The following is a 25,812-nucleotide window of genomic DNA, read 5'->3' as shown; positions in this document are numbered from 1 at the left end:
TAAAAACAGCTCAAAGTTAGGGGCTAGGGATTTAGCTCAGTGGTTCCACCGCCTGCCTCGCAAGCGCAAGGTCCCGAGTTCAATCACCGGTACCAAAAATAAATAAATAAAATTAAAAATAAAATAAAGGAAGAGAAGCTGGGGATTTAGCTCAGTGGTGCCACGCCTGCCTCGAAAGCACAAGGTCCTGAATTCGATCCCTGGTACTGCAAAAAATAATAATAAAAGAAGAAGGAAGGGGTGGACTAAGACTGAGTTGTGCAGACAGATATCTGAAGCTTTTTTCAATCCTTTCATTTTCTTCTTTCCCCACCTATGATACAGATTCTGGGCCCTTACCTTCACCTGGCCTCTTCACTTCCTGCCACTACTCTGCACCTTGAAGCCTGTCCAGCTCTGACAAACTGTAGCAGCATAGACAGGCCAGCTTCCAACTTCTTGATCAGAATATGTCCCAGAGTGAAGTCGCTTTTGATAAGCAGGCATTCCCGAACCCTAAAGTGATAACCTCCAAGGTGTTGCCCACTTGGAAGACTGCTTTCATCTCCAGCTGGACTCTTCCATATAAGCATCAACAGAGCCTAGTCAGGGTTCTGCCAGGAAAACAAATTGGCAGCCACAAACAACCCCCTGAGGTGATGGAATTCAGTTCTCAGAACATACATTAAATGTGGACAAGATATTTATTTATCATGGGACTTCTTTTATATTGCGTGGAATTCTTTCCACAGAGCAGCCACTTAGGTGCAGGGGAGAAAATACATCCTGTGCCTCACTGGACAAAAGTCAAGAGAAGATGCCATGTGGAGTACTGTCACTTTTTAATTGCTGATTCCTATTGAGGTTTTTTTCCCATAAATGTTACTTGCCACTGACTAGTCATTAGCAGTTTCTTTTTCTTTCTGCACATGATGTGGATCATTAACCCTACATCTAATGGGCAGAGGAGGCCTGGTTTAGTACTGGAGGTCTGTCCATTTCACCAGGATAATGGGATCTGGTCAAGGCTCTTTGGCTTCTGACCCCAGTGGCAGTGATGTGTACCGAGAAGAATTTCTGACCCTTCACTAATCTCAGTTATTTGAATGCCTTTTTGTAAACAAAGCAGCAGCTTTTAGGCAGACTTAAAACTTATTTTTCCATTCATGGAGGTATAGTTTTCTCTTTTTACTAAGGACAAATCAGTTGAAGATAAAACTAATACGGAATAATAGTTCCAATTACTTTAAAAACAGAGGGAGGGGTTAAAAACAAGTTCTGCAATAAATCTGCAAATGTGGAATCTAAGGGAAATGATCCCATCTGGAAAACCCTACCAGGGGTGCTGTGGCTGGTTTGTGGAACAATGCAGATTGAGAAATATAAAAAGACCCTGTAGTCTTGAAAGATGACAGGCTCCTTAATTGATGTCCATTTCAGCTGGTGTTGTGCCAGCTTATGTTGGCTTCAGTCCAGCGTTCCTGTAATTTGGGAGCCAGGTGTGAAGCATTTTTGTTGCATCTTGTTCCCCAGCATCTACAGAATCCTCACGCATCTCACTTGAGGCAGCAGCACTCTGTAGGACACAGATGTACAGGTAGAGGTAGCATGAAGTGTCACTGCTGGGGTATAGATATTTAAAAAGAAAAAAGTCTTTTTTCACACTCAAGTAAAATCTGGGCTTGAGAGTTAGGGAAAGAGTATTTCACAGCCATAGTAGAAGCTGTAACTGTTAAGTATCTTAATTAGACTGATGCTCATTTGTGATTTTTTTTTTTTTGGTACTGGGGATCGAACTCAAGTCCTTGCATTTGTGAGGCAGGCAGAGGAACCACTGAGCTAAATCCCCGGCCTGTCATTTGTGATTTTTTTGAGACAGGGTCTCACTATGTAGTTCAGGATGACCTTAAACTTACTGTGTAGCCCAGGCTAGTTTTGAATTTGTGGCAATCCTTCTGCCTAAGCTTCCCAAGTGCTGGGATTATCAGCATGCACTACCATGCCCAGCTTATTTGTGATTTTTTTTTAAAAAACATGTTTATAGACATATAAATAGAAATCTTTCATGATCTATGTTTGACTTGAGAACAACATAAAAAGTAGAATATAAAGAACATCTCAAGCTGGCCATTAGAGTTGAATCTCATCACTTCATTAGCATCTCAAGGGCCAAAGGAACATAAGCATCTGAGTGATTGACTGCCCCTGACTGGGTGGGGACATAACTCTACTTTTTGAAGATATTGATGAACACATTAGTGAATATTAATAGTATCTGTCTAGGGGCCAGGATTTAGCTCAGTGGTTCTGCTGCCTCCCTCACAAGCGCAAGGTCCCAAGTTTGATCCCCAGTACCAAAAAAAAAAAAAGTATCTGTCTAACACATTGGTATGAGACCCTCAACCACGGATGCAATAGGCCAAAAAAAGACATTATTCCCAGAATTCAACCTGTGTCCTTTCTAGCTCTCAGGTTAAACTGAATTTTTTTTTTTTGAGTTGGTCTACTGACCCTTACTCCTCATCAAATGTATTTCAGAGCTGAAATCATTGCAAAATAATGGCTTCATTTAAGTTGTAACAAATGTATTCCAGGAAATAAAAATCAAAGAGAAAGGAAAAAAGGAGGAAGAAGGAAGTAAGTTTCGGAATGTGAAATAATCTATGCCACCAATATTTCATCACAAAGATCCTAAGCTCACAGAAAATGCCAAGGCAGAGGCACATCTGGAAAATCAGCCTGTCTATTAAATGCAATTTCTCATTTATCCCATCACTTTACAACCTAACTTTCCACTCTTTATTTCTCCATTCTTTATATTCTCCTTTCCATTTCTAAGATTGCCCCTTTGATTATCCACATTTGTTATCCTAGCTATTGTCACCTTATTCTTTTTTTTTTTTTTTTTTTTTTTTTGGTACCAGGGATCGAACTTGGGACCTTGTGCTTGCAATGCAGGCGGTGGAACCACTGAGCTAAATCCCCGGCCCTGTCACCTTATTCTTTCCAAAACTCTGTCCCTTCCTTCCAACTAAGTTATTATAGAAATCTCCTGAGACCTTGCAAACCAGAAATGTGTGTTTTGTGTACCCTGGTCATCACAATGTGTCTTCTTTGTAACTTGGTCATATTCACCTAGAGACACAGTGGGGATGGAACAGAAAATCATGAAACTGCAGGGAGGGGGAGAGGAAGATGACAACTGAAATGCTCAGACAAATCTGTAAGCAAAAGGAAATCTGAATGCTTGGCCAAGGGAAATAAACCCCTTGAGGTCCATCTTTTGTTGGTCTCTGTGCTCTTCTTCAGGGATAAGTCAGTCATAGTTGCTGCTTGAAGGTCAGATGCTGGCCATGTGATTTGTTTGCTGTCCTTGTGTCCTTGCTAAGGTGTTGGAATTTCAGTTACTCATGTGTTCAAGAGACCTTGTTCACTACTTCAGGAATTTTGCTTCCTTTCCCATAACTTGTACTCATTTATGTCCAAGGCAGAGATGTTTCCATCAAGAAGTAAAGTTACTGCGAGGCCCTGAGTTCAATTCACTTCATAGAAGTTTCCGTCCATAATCAGCTGGCTCTGAAGCTGGGATGGCAAACAAACATCGAAGAACAGAAACAACATGGCACACACAAGGCAGCAAGGGTAACAAGATAAACTGAATATTAAGACACAGGCAATTCTGCCTGTCAGGATTACAAAACATGAACAGGATCTTCCCTGTAGGACCATTAAAGTTCTGAAGACATAGAACTTAAATGTTGGCATTGGTGCTTTACCACTGACTTACATTTTGATATGAGGCAAGTTCTAGCCTTTCAGGACCAAGATTCAGCTTTCTTTGTTGGAGGATCAGACCCACTGACTAACAACTGAAGGAGTCCTTTGTGATTTCACCTTTTCAGTCCGAGTCCCATTAAACAGAGCTAAGGATAGTCTTCAGCCTTGAGAATCAGACACAGTGTCTAGGCAGTGTCTACAAGCCTGCCTAGGTTACTTCTTGCTCCACATGTGCCAGGGTCACAAGAAAGCCCTTGCTTCACTGGTAGCTTTTATCTATTCTTCCTTGTCTTGCTAATCGGAAGCTGCAAGAAGCGTATACTAAATGGTTCAAGAGGGAGAAGAGCTAGGAAGGGAAGGTTTCTTCTAATTAGTCTAATTCTTTAAAACATGCTCATTCTATTTTTTATTGTGTTAAAAATGCCACTAAATTTACCATTTTATCCATTTTTAAATGTACGTTTCTATACCATTAAGTACATACACATTGTTGTGGAATCATCACCACTGTTCATGGGTACAGGTGAAACACTGTACCCATTAAATAATAACTTCCCATTTCCTTTCCCCTCAGTCCTTGGCAACCATCATTTTCTATTTCTATGAGTTTGATACTCTATGAACTTCATATAAGTGGAGCCATGTAGTATTTGTTCTTATATGACTGGCTTATTTCACTTAGTGTAATGTCTTCAAGGCTTATTCATGTTGTAAGATGTAAGCCACCTTACATTAAACATTGTGAGTATTGTGAGTAATGCTGCAGGGAACATAGGTGTACAGATACTTTTTGAGACTTTGCTTTTGATTCTTTTGAGTGCATACTCAGAAGTAAAATTGTTGAGAGCCAAGCATGGTGGTGCATGCCTGTAATCCCACCACTCAGAAGGCTGAGGCAGGAGGATTGCTGCAAGTTCGAGGCCAGCCTGGGCTACATACTGAGTTCAGGGGCAGCCTGAACTACAAAGGGAGATCCTGCCTCAAAAAAAAAAAAAATTGTTGGATCATATTGTCTCAGTTTCTATAGTCTCAGCTACTTAGGAGCAGAGGCAGGAGGATTGCAAATTTGAAGCCAGCTTGGGCCACAGAACAAGATCCTGTCTCCAAAAAAAAAAAGTCCATGTCAAAATTTCCTTTCCTCAAAACTGAATAATATTTCATTGTATGTAGATTATAGACACACGGGTTACTTCCACCTTTTTGCTATTGTAAGTAATGCTGCAGTGAACATAGGTGTATAGATGCCTCTTTGAGACTCTGCTTTTGGTTCTTTTGAATACATACCCAGAAGTAAAGTACTCATAACACTAAGTCTGTGTTTGGATTTTTGAGGAATTGTCATGCTATTTTCACAGCAGTTGTAACATTTTACATTCTTACTAACAGTGCACAGTGGTTCCAATTTCTCCATATTCTCACCAACTCATGCAGTTTTCTTGGGTTTTGTTTGTTTGTATTTTTGTTTTGTTTGATAATAGCCTTCCTTATGGGTATGAAGTTATTTTGATTTTCTCATTGTGGTTTTGACTTTGCTTTTCTGTAATGACTAGTGATGTTGGGCATCTGTGTGTGTGTGTGTGTGTTTGTGTAGTGCTGGGAATTAAATCCAGGGCCTTGTACATGCTGGACAAATTCATGTTGTATACATTTTAAAAAGATAATTTCAGTTTTCTCAATTGCTAGACCTTGGAATGCCAGAGCATTAACTTTTTTCCCTTTGAGGCAGAGGCAGGGTAGAATTTTTGAAAGTGTCATATGTGGACTCTGATCCTGACTCTGCTATAGGTGACTTGTGTGGTCTTAGGCAATTCATATAACCACTCTGGCTTCTGGAATTTTTTCAGTAAAACAAGGAAATCTGTAACTGCCCTACCCAATTTAAAAAGCTGTTTGTAAGAATAAAAGGAGGTCAGGACTGTGAAAGTATCTTGTAAACATTTTATGAAAGTACAATATAGATATTATTATCTTGGGCCATTAATTCCACTGTGCTGAAATTCATCATCAAACCAAACCATAAGACAAATTTACAATCTTTTTGTCTTAGATCAAATATTACAAGTTTCTTTAGTAGATAAGGGGAACAGAGCACAGGTGATCTACTTATTCATAGCTCTCCATTCGGGCTAGAGATTTAGCTCAGTGGTGCCACCGCCTGCATTACAAGCACAAGGTCCTGAGTTAAATCTTCAGTACAAAAAAAAAAAAAAAATGTCCCATAGCTCTTCATTGCTGAACATGTGGAACCATCTCCTCTGACCTCAGGCAGGAGTCAAGTCGTTGACATGGCTTCCTCTACAATATGATCACAAAATCTGGACAGCTTTGTTTAGATGTATGGATGCATTGGTCCCATTGCTCACACATAAATCAGTAAGTTATGTAATCTAACAAATATTTACTAGTATGTACCAACCATTTATGCTTTTCACATACTTCACCAGGTTTTAACTAGTTATATTTGTGTGTTACTGCTATCCATTTGGGATTGTGACCTTCCATCTACATTATTTTGTTTCATTTAACTATATCCTCCAGACTGTTTCTCTTGTTATTTCTTTGCTTCAGAAAAGAGAAGTATTTAGGGAAAGAGGTAACCTCTGAATGACTAAAGGATGTGAAACATACTTAAGATGTAGAATGAGCATAATTTGTGTCAGGGACAGTTGCAGAAAGTTGCAGTATACACTGGTCTGAACTTCAGGGTAAATGGTGCCCTCCATAACTATTCTAGTTACCACACAGTTGCCTAACTGAATTTAGAATGGGTGATTAGGAATGAGTTTTTCCTGTATATGGCTGCTGGTCCAAAGGTAGGCTGCCTGCATTTTTACTTTGGAGGAAAATGGAGAGATTTCAGCAGGACTTCATCTCTTAGGGGTTTAATGGGTTTAAGTTCTTTTTAATATAGTAAATATAGTGCTCTTGATGCAGCTTTGTTATCCAAGGTGTTTATGGTTCATATTTGTTCAGAGAACCAAAGGTGCTATTAGGTAAACTGGGAGCTGCCACCAAAGAAGGAAACAGTTATCTCCTTTGCTTTTTAGTTCTGTGGCTTTGCTGGATTTGGTTCAAGAGGATACTGATTTTGGAATCTGTGAAGATCTCTTAATTCTTCTCTTTCTTTTGCTCTGACCCTCTGAATTTTTCTAAAGGCCTATTTCTGGAAGTACAGATGAGAAGCCTCTAATTTTCTGAGCTTGGACATGTTTGACGATGATGATGATAAATTAACACTATGAAATTATGTACTCGCCATATACCAGCCACTGTGCTAAGCACTATGCATGAATCATTTCCTATTTCTTTTCTTTAATTTTCCTTTTTAAAATGGTGCTGGGAATTAAACCCAGGGCCCCTCACAAGCTAAAGTATGCACTCTACCACTGAGTTGTCCCAGATTATTTTCTGTTATCTTCACAGTAGCCCTGGAAAGATGTTACATTATTATCCTCAGTTACAAAATAAAGAACCTAAAGCTTATAGGGTGGGTGACTTGCCTAAAGTCACACTTTAATTGAGTAGCAGAATTGAAATTGAAATCTAGGTTTATTAGACTCCAAAATCTACAACCTTAATCTCTATATTTTCTCATCTCAAGAAAGATGTTAGGGGCCAGGGATTTAGCTCAGTGGTTTTGCCGCCTGCTGCGCAAGCTCAAGGACCCGAGTTTGATCCCCGGAACCAAAAAAAAAAAACGAAAGATGTTATATCTACCTTTGTTGATAAGGAAAGGAGTGTTGCTTTGGGGGCCGGGGTCTTTTTTTTTTTTTTTCTCGTTTTGTTTTGTTTTGGTGGCGCTGGAGATTTGAGTCCAGGGCCTTGTGCATACTAGGCAAACACTATACCACTGAGCTATATCTCCAGCCACCTTTTTTATTTTTAAATAAGTACTCCCTAGCTGGGGATTTAGCTCAGCGGTTTCGCTACCTGCTGGGCAAGCGCAAGGACCCAAGTTCAATCCCTGGCACCCAAAAAAAAAAAAAAAAGTACTCCCTAAATTGCCTAGGCTGGCCTCAAACTTGATCTTCCTGCCTCAGCCTCCCAAGTAGCTAGGCTTACAGAAGTCCACCACTGTGCCCAGAATGTTATTTTTCAATAAATAAAAAATAGTTTTCACAGGAAAATAAACCTAAACTCTTTGAATTTTACATGAAGAGAGAAGTTTAAGTCTTTAAAGAGTTTAATGAGACCTTCCTGCATTTTTACTAGTATGGTAGTATTAGATACACTAAATGATCTTTTTGATTGACACAGCTACAGTGCTGATTATAATGTAATATATCCTGAACTGGCATGAAAAATAAATCTATAGATCTTAAGAACTAAATGAAAACAAGATTCTTGATGTGAGTGCCAGAGCTGGCTGGTACATGCCCTGATGATTTCTGTTGAGCACTGGAAACCTTGAGTTTACACTTTCAGAGTTTCGGGAATATGAGGAATAGCAGGACAGGGTGGGATTCATCTTGGTGAAGAACCACAGAGGAAGTCTTGCTTAGTGCTGAGTCCACTAGTGCTAGAATCTCACTGTAGGATGACAGAGGAGTAGAGCACACTATGAGAATTTGTGACCATGAGCTGTCACATTGGCTTTTGTCTGAATACATAGTGTTTATGCATTCTGAAGTACCTTGAGCAGATAGTTTAAGGTGAACTCTGTCTTACAGAGTCTCAAGTGACTAGCAGAAGCAGAGAAAAATCTTTTCTGGAAGAAATACAGCTTCAACTCAGGTCATAAAGAATTCTCATTGATAAAGTTCCATGGAAATCAGCCCATATTCAGTATGCTAAGAAAAAATAATTGTCATCCCAGAAAAACTGTCTTTTAAAACATAGGTAACACAAACACAAAAATAGTTGTCTGCACAAAGACTTGTACACAGATGTTCAGGCAGCTTTTTTTTTTTTTTTGGTACCGGGGGTCAAACTCGGGTCCTTGCACTTGCAAGGCAGGCGGCGAAACCACTGAGCTAAATCCCCGGCCAGGCAGCTTTATTTTTAATTACCAAAAAGTGGGGAGTTTTTGTCCATTGGTAGATGAATGAATAAACAGGTTCCAGTATATCCATACATGAGATACTACTCAGCAATGAAAAGGAATGTGCTATTGATAGAATCTCAAAAATCATTATGTTGAGTATAAGAAATCAGGCAAAAGAGTATTGTGTGATTCCATTTAATATAAAATTTAAGAAAAGTAAAATTAATCTATAGTGACATAAATCAGTATAACTCTTAAAAAATCAGTATAACAGTAGTTACTTGGAAATGGAGATGGAGGAGGGTTAGATTACAAAGGGCACAAGGAAATTTTTGGAGGTGATGGGTTTATTCATTATCTTGTTTGTGGTAGTGGTTTCTGTTTTATGTCAAAACTGATGAATTTTAAACTTTATATATGCAATTTTAGGATACCTCAGTTATACCTCAATAAAATACAAAGAAAAAACTAAAAGGATATTTTAAAACCCTTTAGATTAAAAAGCTATATTTTATTATTTGCTAACTATAAAATAAGAGTAAAGACATTCCAACATCCTTATTTCATTTTTAAAATATCCTATCAAGTTCACTTCTCCCCACTCCCAGTACTGGGGATCAAACTTAGGGTGCTTTCCACTGAACTACATCTTCAGCCCTTTTTATTTTTTGAGACAGAGTCTCACTAAGTTGCTTCGGCTATTCTTGAACTTGTGATCCTCCTTCTTCATCCTTCTGAGTAACTGGGATTATAGGCCTGTGCCACCATTCCTGGCTAAATTCACCCTTTTAAAGTACATAATTCAGTAGTTTTTTGTATACCCATAGAATAAAACAATGACCATTATCTTAATTCCAGAACATTTTCATCACCTCAGAAATAAAATCCAACTAGGCATGATAGTACCTACCTGTAGTCCCAGCTACTTAGGAGGCTGAGGTGAGAGGATCACTTGAGCCAAGGAGTTTGAGACCAGCCTGACCAATGTAGTGATATATCATCTCAAAACAAAAAAAATTGCCACCTCATTTTCCCTTATCCCCTGGCAACCACTGTTTTACTTTCAGTCTCTCTGGATGGTGCCTATTGTGGACAATTCATACAAACAGAATCTTATAATTCCGTGGCCTTTTTGTCTGGCTTCTTTTACTTTGCATGATGCTTTCAAGGTTCATAATGTTGTTGTATATAAGTTCTTCATTTTTATGGCTGAATAGTATTCTCTTGTATGGATTTTATTTATGTATCTGTTCATAGTTCATGGATATTGAGTTGTTTCCACTTTTTGGCTATTTTGAATAATGTGAAGTTGTTGTTGTTTTTTTCCAGTACCGGGGATTGAACTCAGGACCTTGCACTTGTGAGGCAGGTGCAGTGCCACTGAGCTAAATCCCCGGCCCTTGAATAATGTTTTTATGAACATCTGTGTACAAGTTTTTATGTGGACATGTTTTTATTTCTGTTCGGTATATACCTGGAAATAGAGTTCTTTGGTCATGTAATAAATTCTATGTTTAACTTTGTGAGGAATTTCTAGATTCAACTTTTTTCCAAAGAACCTGTGCAGTTTTACATTCTCACTATTAACAGCAAATGTTTAAGGGCTCAATTTTTCCACATCTTCATCACATTTTTTTTTTTTTTTGTACTGGTGATTGAACCCAGGGTCTTTGCACTGAGTTGCATCTCCAGCCCTTTCTCCTTCCTTCCTAACTTTCTTTCCTTTTTGGTACCGGGGATTGAACTCAGGACCTTGCACTTGCAAGGCAGGTGGCGGAACCACTGAGTTAAATCCCCAGCTCCTTTCTTTTCTTTTTTGCAGTAAGGTTTTGCTAAATTGCCTAAGCTGGATTCAAATGTGGAATTCTCCGGCCATAGCCTCCCAAAGTGCTGGGATTGCAAGCAAGCACCACCATGCCCAGCTAACAATTGTTATTATCTGTCTTTTTTTATTACAATCATCCTCAGGGTTATATGTTAGGGTTTTGATTTGCATTTCTCAATAACTAATCATATTGAGTGTCTCTTGTGCTTACTGGCCATTTGATAGCTTCTTTGGAGAACTGTGTATTCATGTAGTTTACCCATTTTTGAAATTAGGTTGTGTTTTATTACTGAATTATAGGAATTCTTTGTTTATCCCAGATACAAGTCTCTTATTAGATATATTATTTGCAAATATTTTATCTCATTTTATGGGTTAGCTGTCTTTTTCACTTTCTTAAAAGTTTTTAATTTGATGAAGTCAAATTAATCTATTTTCCTTTTGTTATTTGTGTTTTAATATTTTGTAGACATTTTTAAACAGTGAAAAGTGGGAGGGTTTATTCCTAAAGCATTCTTACTTGAGGAAGTTCCTTCTACCCAAAGTACATATTTTAAGAAAACTATCCCATATGCAAAAGAAGTGGTGAGCAATAATAGTTAATTATAAAATTGGGTCAGATTAATTACAAAGAAATTGAGCAGCCCCTTAGAAAACATCAGGATCAGTCTCCTACCTAATGAATAGTGGTCTAGTTGGACACAGTGGTATGTCCCTATAATCCTAGCTACTTGGGAGGCTGAAGTAGGAGTATTGTAAGTTTGAGTTCAGCCGGGGCAATTTAACAAGATCTTGTCTCAACATAAAAATGGGGATGAAATGGGTCCGGGGATTTAGCTCAGTGGTTCTGGTGCGTGCCTCTCAAGCGCAAGGTCCCAAGCTCGATCCCCGGTACCAAAAAAAAAAATGGGGATGACATACCTCAGTGGTAGGGTTTTAGTCCAGCATGTACAAGGTTCTGGGTTCAATCCTTGGTACTGCCAAAAAAAAAAAAAAAAAAAAAAAAAAAAGGATGGTCCCAAACTGAACAGTCTTGACAGTCTGCCTTTATATAATTCTCATATAATGGTTTTTAGAAAGGTTTTCTCAGAATCATGGAATCTTTTTCTTTTTTTCCTGGCCTTTTTTTTTTTTTGAGACAATGTCTCCCTTTGTAGTTTAGGCTGCCCTTGAACTCACTGTGTAGCCCAGGCTGGTCTTGAGCTCATGGCAATCCTCCTGTGTCAACCTCCAGAGTGCTGGGATTACAGGTGTGCACCACCACACTCTACTAAGTTTTATATTCTTGAAGCTAAACAAACATTTATCAGTGCAATGAAATAGGTTGTTGACCAGTGCTATGAAATCAAACTTGGTGTGATGATGAAAATGTGTGTGTGGTGCTGGACATTGAACCCAAGGCCTCATGCATGCTAGGCAAGCACTATACCACTGAACTATGCCTGCAGCCCAAAACATTCAGTTTCTACACCATCCAGTATACACCAGTATACTGTGTACAGTATACAGTAGTCATTAGCGTTCTGTGACTACTGAATACTAGAAATGTGGCTAGTGCAATTGATAAAGAGAAATTTTAATTTAAAATTTAAATATCTACATGTGGCTAATTCAACTGACATACAGAAAAATAATTTAAATTAAGTGGAAATATCTGCATGTGGCTAGTGTGTACTGTATTAAATGCTGTGGTTCTGAATTGCTGTCCTGGCCAGGCTCCTCTGTGTCACTGGTTTTTGTACCACCAGGACAGCAGCATCATATCCATCTGGGCAGCTGTACTGTTCAGGCCCTACCCCAGACCCGTGAGTCAGCAAGTTTCAAGGGTGGAGCCCAGCAATCTGGTTGAACAGGCTTTCCAGGTGACTCCAGTGCACTAACACTGGAAAGCCAGTTCAAGCTCTTCAAGGCTTGTGTTAAAGGCATTGCTCAGATAATGGTCAAACGTGTGTGGATTTTACCTGATGCGTTTCAGTGGCTTCAAAAAAGTTTGAATGTTAGGGGAGAAAAAGTTTGAGTTCTGTTATTTAGATAACATTATAAATACGGTGTGGCTCTGGAGAAATTTTTGAAAGTGTCAGCTACAGTTAAAAAGTTAGTGAACAGGAACTTTCAACTAAAATTTCACACATACCTTTATAGTTCTAGAATTAGAATCCTGGGCTCTTGATTGTCAGCCTGCTATGCTTTGTATCTACCAGGCTTTCATGAACTAGGCCCCACTGTTTGACTTCATGTCTCTCAGAAGAGAAAAATCTGGTTCTTTGGTATGCATTTTACCCTATCCCCTTTGGGGGGCGTTCCTGCTTGTCTTTCCATTATTTTCCCATTGTTAGAGTGCCTCTGTAGTCACACTCATATGCCCTGGGAATATCTCCCCTTTTTAGAGTTGAACAGACTTCACATGTGTAGTTAGCTTCTTTATTATGATTTTTGCCCTCTTTTGCTTGAAACCTAGAAGTGGAGCTGGCTTGTTCTTTTTCTGGCCTTGAGCCAGATGTCATAACTTCAGGCAGTGCCACACTGCATATCTCCAGCAGTTTGAAATGGAGAACAAGTTAGAGATAAGATCAGCAGCTTTAGGTGATGGCATTGTTTCAAATAAACCATGCATGACCCAAAGCTTCCACTTCAAATGGGGAATGAAATTGCTTCATCCTTTGACAGCTTGCTCCATGAAAGAAATTTATCTTCACTTAATTGCTTTAGATCCCAGGAGGCTACATACAGTAATTTCTAGGAGATAATTATATCAAATTTTTAAAATATATGACTGTGGACGTGAAAATGCAACTGAAGTGGACAGGGAGGGAGAAGGATAGAGAAGACTATCGTCCTGCTGAACTTGCTGGTAGGTTTCTGTTCTCACTCTAGGAGTCCCCTTGGGTCCTAGACCACTTACTCTCAATCTACTGATTGAGATACAGGGCTGTTGATATAGTCCTGTGCTGCTCCGGTTAAAGCACGTGGTCTACTGCTCCTGTAGCAGGGTAGCATTTGTTCAGATTCCCGAAGCAGGGAGGGGTCAGGCTGGCTGGCTGGCTTCCTGCTGCATGTCTCCATCTGGTCCGGCTGGGCACAGTCTGCCTACACTGTGGGCCAGAGCCACTGGGGGTTCCGGTCAGTGGCAGCTAAAAACCAGCAAACTTGTTGATTTTAAAACATGACTATTTAGATGTTAAAGATAAACTTCCTGTAGATGGGGACAGGCTTCTTAATCTATGCGTGTTTGAATTTTCAGTTCTCTTTTCCTTTTTATATTTGAAGAGTCTAAACTTCCATTCTGTTGTTTTCACTAGTTCCAGCCACTACCTGCTTTTACCTCACATTTTTTCTCATTTTTGAAATTCCAGGGGTTTTTTACTTCTACCTGCTAAATAGCTGTATTTCCACAACCTCTAGAAAGTCCACGCATCTTTTCCACATGTGAACACAGTTCTCCAGGGTAATTTCTCACTGCTTTTTGTTGCATCTCCCTTTAAGACCACACACTGAACATTAGGCAGGATTTTGTTTTTCCTAAAAAACAAAACAACCCAGGTAACAAAATCTACAAAAACTCTGTATGATTGAAAGTAAGCAAGGAGATGAGATTGGAAATATGCAAGAATATTCAGGAACTACTGGTTTAAAACAATGGGAAATTTTCTGTTTTGAAGCCATTATGCAGACTTGCTTCTAAAACACTAACACCACACATCTCCCACCTGAAAACTTGCCAGTATTACTACTTAGATCACTTAAACAAGAGTCAGGCCGCAAACCTCCGGCAGGTTTTCTTGCTTTCCATAATATAAATAGCTCACAAGATAACTGCTTTACACAATACATATAAAAAGGAGGAATGCCACTTCTTATTTATTTTTTATTTATTTATTTTCTTTCCCCATTAAGTTTATTGGTACATTTTCGGTATAAAATACAGTTACATTCATCATTGGGATGGGGTACCATTACATGAGTCTCTTGGTTCTTATTTTTTTTCCCTTTCCCTTGCCCTCCCTTCACCCCCTCCACCCTTCCCTATTTGCAAAGACCTTGTTTCCATTTTTTTTCCTCTTCTCATATTTTTTCCTTTCCCTTTTTTCCCTTCCCCTACCCCTCCCAATTCCCCAGCTCTTTTAGACCTTTTCTTTCTGTTACACAATATCAGTTATACATTTTTTTAAATTACAATATTAAGATCTAGGAGACATTACCACAGATTTTACAGAATTTAAAAGGATATAGAAAGCATATTTCAAAAATATTTTTTGAAATAAATTTGACAACTTGTAAGAAGTACCTTGGAAGATAAATTAATGAAACTAACTCTGGAGGAAATATAAAATTTGAATAGCACCTATTAAAGAAAGTATATTCCTAGCTTGAAAACCTACCTATATGACAACAGCAGGCTCATAAACATTTTAACTGATAAATTATATCAAACAATTAAAGCAGAAAAAAGAAGGAACACTTCTCCCCTCATTTTAGGAACTCAACATTGTGCTAATCCTAAAACTGGATAAAGATAATAGAAGAAAAAAGTATGAACATAGATAGAAATTTGTTTAACAAAACAAACTATTGGAAGTCAGATCTGGCAGGATGTAGAAAGTGGTTTTGTTATAGGGATGGCAACACACACTGAACATTAGACTGTAAACTCTGCCAAACTTCTCTGACATCCCCAAGTGTCTAGTGTGGTGCTGTGTATCTCATGAGGGCATGTGGTAAGAGCCAGTGAGGCATAGCTGAGCTACTTAGTTTACCAGCACTCCTGCCCTAAATACAATGGAGATCTGATTGGAGATGCAGGGGACTTTTGGATTCTTTATTAAGATCAGTGAATACCTAAGACAATGTGGTGTGGGGGTGACCCACAATCAGTCATGGTGGTCTGACTCAAGCAGAGAACCCACAAAGCCAGAGACTTCCATTTCCCATCAGATTCTATCCAGGTCAAGTCCCCTGCTCACAGTGGTCATTCTCCAGGTGTCCCTTGTCCCTTCATTCTCACTTACTTAGGTTCAGCCACACTCCTTAGCTCAGTCTGAGGGGAGTGCTGCCTTTTTCTTTAAAGAAACCTGACAATTGTAATGAGTAAGCCAATTTACATTTGAAAAAGGTCTTACTAGTATGCCTCTGAGGGAAATCTACAGCAAGTACTGTCACATCATTTCTTGGAGTCACATCAAGGGGTTTTTGACTGAATTACACTTTTGCTCACATCTAAAACATGAGCACCTGAGTAGCAGCCTGGAGGGGTCAGGAGGGTCAGGGTGTTTGTTCTACATATGTCTTTTGACTGTGAAAGCATTTCTATGTATAAGTACCACCTCTGGTGCCCCCTCTGGAGTAGCTCTGGGTCCCCTCTCTATGCCTGATGATAAAAACCTAAAAGAAGGTGCCCCGTCCTGAGTTGAAATACATAGATCTTAGAAGTGTCTAGGGCTGTCAGGCAAGTGAAACAGACCAGTGAACTGTCCATCACCCGTCCATTGGGGATTTGACTACGAATGTTGAGAGATACCAGCTCTTTTTTAGAAGTTAAATCACCTGTAGTATTATTTTAACCTACCTCCCATCCCTTATCATGAACCTACTGGTTCCTCAAGTTGACAGCTTATTTTGACAGCTTTGTTTACTACACCAAGAAGCTTCCCATAATCAACTACAGTGATTCAGGGCATTTCTTTTATGTTGGTCTTCTCCCAAGAGCAGAACATGCCTGTTTCTCCTCCTGTTTTATTTAATGAAAAGAGCATAATAAATGTATATTGGGTACATATGATTTATCAAAAAGGATAATTGAGGGCCAGGGATTTAGCTCAGTGGTTCCAGCACCTGCTTTGCAAGCACAAGGTCCTGAGTTCGATCCCCAGTACCAAAAAAAAAAAAAAAAGGATAATTGAGTTTCTAGTGTCTTTAGACCAAAAATCCAAATAAGGGCCTGGCCTTTTCAAAACTCAAGTCAACTTTGGTGCATGTGTGTGTGTGTGTGTGTCTGTGTGTGTGTGTGTATTCCATGAATCCAGTTATTCCGTCTATTTTATTAAAGTTTGCCCTACAGATAACTATCGAAACGAGAGAGAGATTTGAACATATGGGTCTGTTCCTTTGGAAAGAAGATCATCAAAGTCCAAATAGAGAAATGGAGACTTTTCAGGAATTTAGGGTTACATCAGGAATAGGCTAGAAGAAAGTGTTTTGGCATAGCTATTGAGAAGATAATGAGATAAATCAGATAAGAATGAAGATGGAGCTTGCTTCTCTTAGAGCTTACTCTGTAGCTGACTGTAGTAAGCAGTAAGTCACTAGCCCACTTGTCTATTTAAAATTAAATTAATTGGGCAGGGGTTTGGCTTAGTGGTTCCACCGTCTGCCTTGCAAGCGCAGGGTCCTGAGTTCGATCCCCAGTACCAAAAACAAAACCTCTAAAATTAAATTAATTAAAATTAAATAAAATTTAGTTTTCAGACACACTAGCCACATTCCAAGTGATCAGTCACCACATGAGACTGAAGGCTACTGTATTGTCAAGCATGGGTATAGAACATTTCCAACATTGCAAGAGGTTCTCTTGGGACAGCTCTGCTTTGTGATAAGGTCAAGAAATACAACTCAATTGTTAAGGTTGGGGATTGAGAGAATGAGCAAAAAAGGGGCAATGTTTAGACTGGAGGAATAGGTACTTCACAGACTGTAGTTAATAATGTATATTTCAAAACAGCTAAAAATGGATTTTAAGTGTTTTCATAAAGAAATAAGTATATGAGGTATATTATGTGCTAATTAGCCTAATTTAGTCATTCCACATTATGTATTAGCCTCGTTTGATCATTCCATAATATATGCATTTATGCAAACATAGTATTGTACCCCATAATTGAAACAATTATTTCTTAGTGAAAAATAAAGCTTTTTAGCCAGGCGTTGTGGTGTATGCCTGTAATCCCAGCTAATTGGCCAATTTGGGCAGCTTAGTGCAACCCTGTCTCAAAAAATAAAAAAAGTCTGGGGATATAGTTCACCACTCCCTAAGTTCCATTCTCAGTACTGCAAATAAATGAATGAATAGGCGAGAGAAAGAAAGAGAGAAAAGAGTGAGGGAGAGACAAGAGGGAGGGAGGGTAGAAGGAAAAAAGGAAGGAAGGAAGGAAAAGAAAGAAAAGAAAAGAGATCAGAGGAATGACGGAGATACTGAGATTTGAATGGCTAAAGTCACCTTATTAAGAATGAATCACAGAGGCCAGGGATTTAGCTCAGTAGTTCTGGCACCTGCCTTGCAAGCGCAAGGTCCTGAGTTCAATCCCTGGTACCACAAAAAAAAGAATGAATCACAGAAGGTGGACTTCAAAGAGTGGAAAATTTAAAGATTCCTATTGAGATAATTTAGGAGTGTATTTGGCAAGTTACAGGATATTATCTCTCTAAAATGATCAGTTTTTATGATCTTGTATAAGAGATTTTTCTGCTCTTATAAACACAATCTCTTTCTAGACCTTTTTTTTCTAATCCTTTTCTTAGTCTTTATCTCTGTACCACCCATCAGCAACACGCATTTTTCAATTCTAAAGGCCTCTCATTTTTATTAAATATTACATCAGCAGTTTACATGGTAGTGTCATGATGTATTACTTTGCTTGATTCCCACTATAGTTCTGTGCGACATTACTCCATTTTTACAAGTGAGGAAACCCAAATACATGAGGGAAACTAATTTATTTGAGATTATATTTCAATAATAGCCCAGAACCCAGATGTATCATTTAATATTAGGTTTAGGTGAATATGAACTTCAACTATAGAGTACTGAATAAGGTTTAATTCTCTTTTGAGATAAGAAATAGGCAGTCCAAGGGTACTACTTGATTCTATCAAATTGCCAAACATTCAGGCCTCAGCACACTACACAACACCCTAGAGTAGTGATGATGAACCTTTTAGAGCTTTCAGGAATACAAGCATCCTACTATGCACCTGTGTCCTAGGTTCACCACCACTTCCCTAGGCTATGGTCCTAGAGCAGCAGTCTCCAAACTTTTTGGCACCTGCAACAAGTGGAAGACAAATTTTCAGTGGACTGGGGAGGGGTGGGGCTTTCAGGATAATTCAAACACATTATACTTTATATTATTATTCCATTGTAATATATAATCAAGTAATTGTACAGCTCCCCATCATGCAGAATCAGTGGAACCCTGAATGTTTTTTCCTACATCTAGACAGTTCCATCTGGGAGTGATGGAGACAGTGATACCTGAAGTGGGTTGCTATATCTCATATACTCTGTAATCTTGCTTTGGTTGTTATCACTGCAGAAAACCTTGCTTCGGCCCTCAGTTTGGCTTTGAATGCAGCCACTTTGTCTGCTCACTTGAACATAGCTGTACTCCACTACAGTGACAGATTGAGTTTATTGAGTAGGTTGAATATGTCACACGAGTGAGCAGGTTTCACAGCCCTTTCTGTGTCACTGAAATATGCTTCCAGCAGGACTGTTTTTCTAAAAGAAATCTCTTATAGACGACCTACAATGTGTGAAAAAAATTTTAGCAGCTGTACCTCAGACAAAGGACTGCTATCTAGAATATATAAAGAACTGAAAAAAATCAGACTCCCCAAATTCAAAGACCCAATTCAAAAATGGGCATCTGAAATGAACAGACATTTCTCAGACGAAGTAAAAGCAGCAAATAAATATATGAAAAAATGTTCAACATCACTGGTTATTCGAGAGATGCAGATGAAAACAACACTGAGATTCCACCTCACCCCAGAAAGAATGGCTGCTATCAAGAAATCAACCAATAGGGCTGGGGATTTAGCTCAGTGCTTCTACCGCCTACCTCCCAAGCTCAAGGACCCGAGTTTGATCCCTAGTACCACAAAAAAAAAAAAAGAAAGAAAGAAAAGAAATCAACCAATAACAAATGCTGGTGGAGGTGTGGGGAGAAAGGGAGAAAGGAACCCTTCTCCATTGTTAGTAGGAGTGCAGGCTGGTGCAACCACTGTGGAAATCAGCATGGAGATACCTCAAAGGTTTAGTGTTTCTGTCTTAATATTTAGATCTTTAATCCGCTTTGATCTTAGTTTAGTGCATGGTGATAGGTATAGGTCTAGTTATAATCTTTGAAAAATCCAGTTTTTTCAACACCGTTTATTAAATGGGCTATCTTTCCTCCAGTGAGGGTGTTTGGCTCCTTTGTCAAAGATGAGGTGGCTGAGTATATCTGAAGTTGTTTCTGCATTTTCTAATCTATTCCACTGATCCTCGGTTCTGTTTCTTTGCCAGCACTGTGCTGTTTTTATCACAGTAGCTTTGTAGTATCTCCATTTAACTTTTTGAAGAACTGTCAAACTCTTTGCACAGAAACTGTACTGTTTCACATTTCCACTATGAGTTCACAAGAGTTAAGTTTTTTCACATCTTCACCAACACTCATTATTGTGTGTATAATAGTGTCCACTCTAATGATTCTGAAGTAGTATTTCATTGTGGTTTTGATTTACATTTTCCTAATGACTAAAGATGTTGAGTATATTCTTGTGTGCTTACTGGTCATTCGTCTGTTTACATCAAATAAATGTTCCTTCTGTCTTCTGTCCCATTGTTTTGTTTTGTTTTGATTGTTTCTTTATCTTTTTATTTTCCTTTTTTTCTTTTGTGGTACTGGAGATTGAACCTAGGGAAAGCTGAACTACATCTCTAGCTGTCTTAGTAACTTTCTCTTTGATGGAACAAAATATCCAACACAAGTTAAAGAAGGAAAGATTTATTTTAGCTCACAGAGAGGTTTCAGTCCATAGTCAACTGGCTCCAAGCCAGAGAGGCATGACAGAAGAAACAGTTCATGGCATGGCAGGCGGAAAGCAGCAAGCTTCCTTCTTCTTTCCCTTTTTAGTCCATCCAGGCCATAAACTTATTGGTGAGTGCCACCCACACCTACTGTGGGTCTTTCCTCTTCAGTAAATCCATGATCCACACCCAGAACTATGCTAAACCAAATAGTGGACTAATCCAGTATCACACACCCATGATCCACTCACCTCCTAAAAGCCCCACCTATGAGCACATGAGGCTTTAGGAGGATATCTAGATATCAATCATAACCATCCCTTTTTATTTTATTTTGAGACAGGGTCTTGCTGAGTTGCTAGATCTCAAATTTGAGATCAAGGAAAGAACTTTGTAATTTTGGGGCCAAAGAATGTGTGACTGCTAAAGAGATTAGCACCATTGAAAGAAACCAAATACTTTGTCGGGGACAAGAAGAAAGATGCCTTGAGGGCATCTCAGGAGTCAGTAAGACCCTACCCATTGCAGGCTCAAGAGTACAGAAGTGTGTGTGTTTGTTTGTTTGTTTTTAGAAGAGAGTCCTTGAAGCCCCTGCTTGAAAATTAGGAAATTGATTCTCTGGGATTCATTTCACCATGCTCAGCCATCCAGACACTCAGACACTGCTGCAGCCTTGGTTCAAGGGGGCCTGGTTACTGCTTCTACTCACAGTAGACCTTGGTGCCATCCACATGATACTGGTTTCCTGTCATGTGGAATTTAGGAATTGTGAGGTCAGGAAGGCTTGACAGGCCAGGCAAGGAGGCCCTGAGAGGGCAGTGCATGAAGCTCTGGGAATGAAGCCAAAGGTGTGGTGGAGATGCCCAGAATGTAGAACATCTGCTAAAGAAAGCTATAGGCTATGAGAGGAGGCAGCTCAAGAATGAAGTCATATGTGCTGCAACCAGCAAGGCTATTGAGGTGGGGCCACCCAACCCCTTTGGAACTCACATTTTACTAGCATGTACTCTAGATGCCAGACGTGGGACTAGGACTTTTAATGTTTGCCCTGTGAGTTTCAGTCTTACTTTGATCTAATTCTTTTCTGTTCCCCTATTCCTATCTTTTGAAATGGAAATAGTTACCTTGCGCTGTTGTACCTTGGAATTATGTAACTGTTTTCAATTTTTACAGAGGTTTTCAGAGCTCAGAATTTTCCTCGAATCCCAGAAGAGATTTGAACTTGAGCTTTTGAATATACTAGAACTGTTGAGACTTTCAGGATGGGATTATTGCATTTCCAATTATAAGTGGAATAGTTGTACTGGTGGAATTATGAACTTGCTGTTGTCATTATTTGGAGATTGTGTAGTTTTGGGAGATATGTTTTGAGTGTGAAGTAACAAGGATTGTTAATCCTGATATGTCAGTTTCATTGGATTAAGAAGTGCCTAACAGATTGTTAAAGCATGCTCCTGGGTTTGTCTGGTGGGTACTATATGAGTCCCTTGCCCATCCCTCTCTGGCACTGTTCCTCTGTTCTGCTTCCTGGCTGCCATGAACTGAGCAGTGTTGCTCCATCACTCCCTTCTGCCATGACCTCCTGCATTGGAGCCAGCCAGCCACGTACTGAATCTCCTGAAATGTGAGCTGAACTAAACCTTTTCACTTGGGTATTCTGGTGTCAGAATTTAGAAGTGTCCCAACTGCCCCACCCAGCTTCCTAGCTCTCCCCTCTCTCCTGGATTGTGCTGGAATGATATTCCTCTTGGGTTTCAGCGTGTGCAGTCTGCCTTGGGTGGAGTCTTGAGCTGTTCTCAGGAGTGCTGGTAATATCTGGCCTTCAGTGCTGGCAGAGGCAGAAAACTGGCCTCTTCTCAGTTTAAAGTACATATCTGGATTGTTGGGGCAGTGTTAGATGGAGGGTGGGGTGAGCAGCTACCACTGTCTTCCTACTATGTTTTCAGGAAATGATTATAAAGCAACCTAAGTGCAAATGAAGTCAAAAGAATAGAGTACTCCCCCATAAATACAACAAATGAGCACAACTTGCCTCCTCTCTGTCTGTCTGTCTCCCCACACACACACAGACCCTTATTCCTTATTATTCTGCTCTGCTTAACTTTGGTGCTATTTGAGAGCAAAGAACCTTTGTTACACTATCTCCATGCTCTCCTGGAGAATTCACCGGTAGTCTGCTGAACAAGAGCTGAACTTTCCCTTTAGGCAAACTTGGGTTCCACTTTCCTATCTGCTCTCCTTCCAAGAAGAATGTAGGTAGGGGAATAGAGGTGGGAGGGATGGCCAGTGCCAAGATTCAGCCCTTCACTTAGGGTGTGCGGTTTCAGAACTGGTAGTAAAACTGTCTGTAGCCAATTGTCAGTGAAAAGAATCTCGTACCATCAAATCACCTCCAGTCCTCCTTTCCATCCACCTCCTTCTCTTGTACAGCGTGGTATCTCGGTGAAGTTTAAACCATATGGCTCTTATGAATATTGTCTGGAGTCTCCTAACATGAGATTTTGCTGTCCATTGCACAGTGGTACCACAGGATCTGTTCTTCCCCTCGCAGCAGCTGTTCGCCACTGACCGAGGTGTCGACTGAGCCTATGTGTGTGGCCAGAGTCAGTGATGAGCCTCCCACCCAGGCCTGGGGAAACCCTCAGCCAATGTGGTTCATGTGGCAGCAGCCAAACATGCCAGACAGAGATCCTCATACCTTCAGGGCTGTGGTGTAACAGCCAGTTTTATGTGGTGGCATTGTTTAGTGTTGGTTGACTTGACTTCTCTGTCCCCACCCTGTGTGTTTAAGGGAATCTGGCCATTGTCCAGTAGGGAAGAACCTGGCATTTGTAGAAAGTGGCTTAAGAGCCAGGACCACCTTCCATCACTACTTCCTACCCTTGTGGCAAAGACGGGGCCCCTGTCCTTCCTGCTCTGGGGTTTCAGGTTGCCTAGGATCAGGATGAGGCTATCTGCCAGGTTATCTGCCCAGATAAACATTTATTGTTTACAGGACATGTTTCAGCTGCTCTGGCTGGTCCCACTGGTGAAATCGTCTAGTTTCTCAAAGTTTTAAGCCAGTATGTGGGGCTGATATCCAGACACACAGAACTGCTGGAGCCAGAGAGGCGCTAAGTGACTGGCCACTTCTGACTCAGCTTTGCCATTGCCCCCTCCCTGCCCACTGCCAGAGCCAACTGTATATCTCTTGTTCCCAGTCCAGCCTCCTGAGTGTTGAAACTGCCTCTGTATTTTCAACATTTCTTGCCTTTAGAATTTGAGGATTTATTTAAAAGCCAATATCATGAAGTGGGCAGCTGAAGACTTCTTTTAGGAGACACAACCAGCATTTTGACACCTCTTTCCTTTATCATGGCTGGGGGGTCGGGTAGTGATGTAATTGATTTTCCAACATTTTATTTTACAGCAAAGTTAAAAGAATTTTAGAGCTGGGCATGGTGGCACACATGTGTAATCGCAGCACTTGTGAGATTGAGGCAGGAGGATCACTGCAAGTTGGAGGCCAGGCTGGGCCACATAATGAGCTCAAGGCCAGCCTGCACTACAAAGCAAGGCCTGCATAAAAAAAAAAAAAAAACCAACCAAGAAAAGGAATTTTATAGCACGCTCACTTACATTTAACATATATTCTGTTTTACTATACTTGCCTTATCATATTATTCCCCCCTCTCTCCATCTATGCGTCTTGTCTTTTTTTGTTTGTTGTATTTTTGTCATCAGTACATTTTTTCTTAATCCTTTGGTATATATATTAGAATATTCGGTAATTTTTTTTCTTTTGAGGTAAAACTTATATCCAGTGAATGCACAGTTGTTAAGTGTACCTTTGCTAAGTTCTAACAGATGAATATACCTGTTTAACCTAGAAACCTAGCAAAATATCTCTCATTCCACCCCCAGAGGCAACCTCTGTTCTGACTTTTTTCCACCTTAGATTATCTATGTAGCCCAGGCTGGCCTCAAACTCATAGCAGCCCTCCTGCCACAACCTCCCTGAGGACTGAGATTACAGGTGTGAGCCACCACACCTTCCCTTTTTCTTTTCCTTCCAGATTGAGTCTCATTAATTTGCTCAGGCTGGCCTCCACTTTGCAGTCCTCCCACTTCATTTCACCCTCTTGAATAACTGAGATTTCAGGTGTGCACTGCTACACCTGACCAATGTGCATACTTTTAAGTAAGACTTCTTTCATTTTGCATAATCCTCTTGCATTTCCTCCATATTATTAAATGTGCCAATAGTTTATTCTTTTTTATTGCTGAGTAGCGTTCCATTTTACAAATATGTCACAGTTTATAAGTTCTCTAATCATGGATGTCTAGGCTTTCCCAGTTTTTGGCTATTATGAATAAAGTTGCTATGAATAGTTAACAAAAATTTTTTGTGGGCATAGGTCTTTTCTTGGAAAAATTCCTAGAATTGAAATTGCAGAGTCATAGGGTAGATGTGCATTTTTTATTAGAGTCTGCTAGACATTTTTCCAGAGCTGATTGTACTCTATTTCATTTCAACAGTAAATCTATTTGCCCCACATCTTCATTCCAGTGAGTATGTGATGATGTATCATCTTAGTTTTATTTTTTCTTTCGGTACCAGGGATCGAATGGAGGACCTTGCGCTTGCCAGGCAGGTACAGTGCCACTGAACCACATCCCCGGCCCTATCATGTTAGTTTTAATTTGCACTTCCATGATGACTGCTGAAGTTGTTCTTTTGTTTTGTTTTGGTTTTTGGTTTTTTGAGACAGGGTCTCACTATGTAGTTCAGGCTGGCCTTGAACTCACTCTGTAGTAATTTGGGTCTCATGGATCCTCCTGTCTCAGCCTTCTGAGTGCTAGGATTACAGGCTTGCACCACCACACCCAGCAGTTGTAATTTTTTATGGGATTATTATTTTACATATTCTCTTTGTGAAAAATGTGTTCAGATCTTTTGCCTGTTTTAATTTTCTCTCTCTCTCTCCCTCTCCCTCTCCCTCCCTCTCTTTTTCTTACAGTGCTGGGGATCTAACCCTCATGACCTTGTACATACTAGCCAAGCACTCTACCACTGAGTTCCATCCCCAACCCTTTTTATTTTGAGACATGGTCACAGTAAATTGCCCAGGCTGGCCTCGAACTTGTGACCCTCCTGCCTCAGTCCTCCAAATAGTGGGGATTATAAACATGTGCCACCACATCTGGCTTGCCTGTTTTCTTTAATTGAGTTGTTTGCTTTCTTATTATTGATTTCTTTCTGTATTCTTTTTTTTCTTGGTACCAGGGATCGAACTCAGGACCTTGTGCTTGCAAGGCAGGCAGCGGAACCACTGAGCTAAATCCCCAGCCCATCTTTATGTATTTTGAATACAAGTATTTTTGCAGAGATGTTTTGTAATTATTTCAGTCTGTTGCTTGCTTATTCATTTTCTTTACAATGTCTTTCAGTAACACTTTAAAAAATAAAATTTATTAGTTTTT

At 39.8% G+C, this 25,812-nt stretch overlaps 1 protein-coding gene across 10 annotated transcripts in view; it reads left to right on the top strand.

Moving 5' to 3' along the window:
* The window catches only part of Smg6 (SMG6 nonsense mediated mRNA decay factor), a 239,868-nt gene that overhangs the window by 145,234 nt on the left and 68,822 nt on the right, over window positions 1-25,812 (top strand). The window contains exon 14 of one of the 10 annotated variants that reach the window (XM_021238093.2): window positions 325-25,812. The exons of the other annotated variants lie outside the window; for them this stretch is intronic. Within the exon in view, the coding sequence (XP_021093752.2) occupies window positions 325-504 (180 nt within the window). The 3' untranslated portion in view covers window positions 505-25,812. The remainder of the gene's footprint in view (window positions 1-324) is intronic. 10 annotated transcript variants of the gene reach the window in all.

The sequence above is a fragment of the Heterocephalus glaber genome, unplaced genomic scaffold (assembly GCF_053883595.1).
Source record: "Heterocephalus glaber isolate CG9 unplaced genomic scaffold, H.glaber_assembly_v1.0 deba00001564, whole genome shotgun sequence".
Lineage (NCBI taxonomy): Eukaryota > Metazoa > Chordata > Mammalia > Rodentia > Bathyergidae > Heterocephalus > Heterocephalus glaber.
This window is presented reverse-complemented; position numbering and strand designations above follow the sequence as displayed.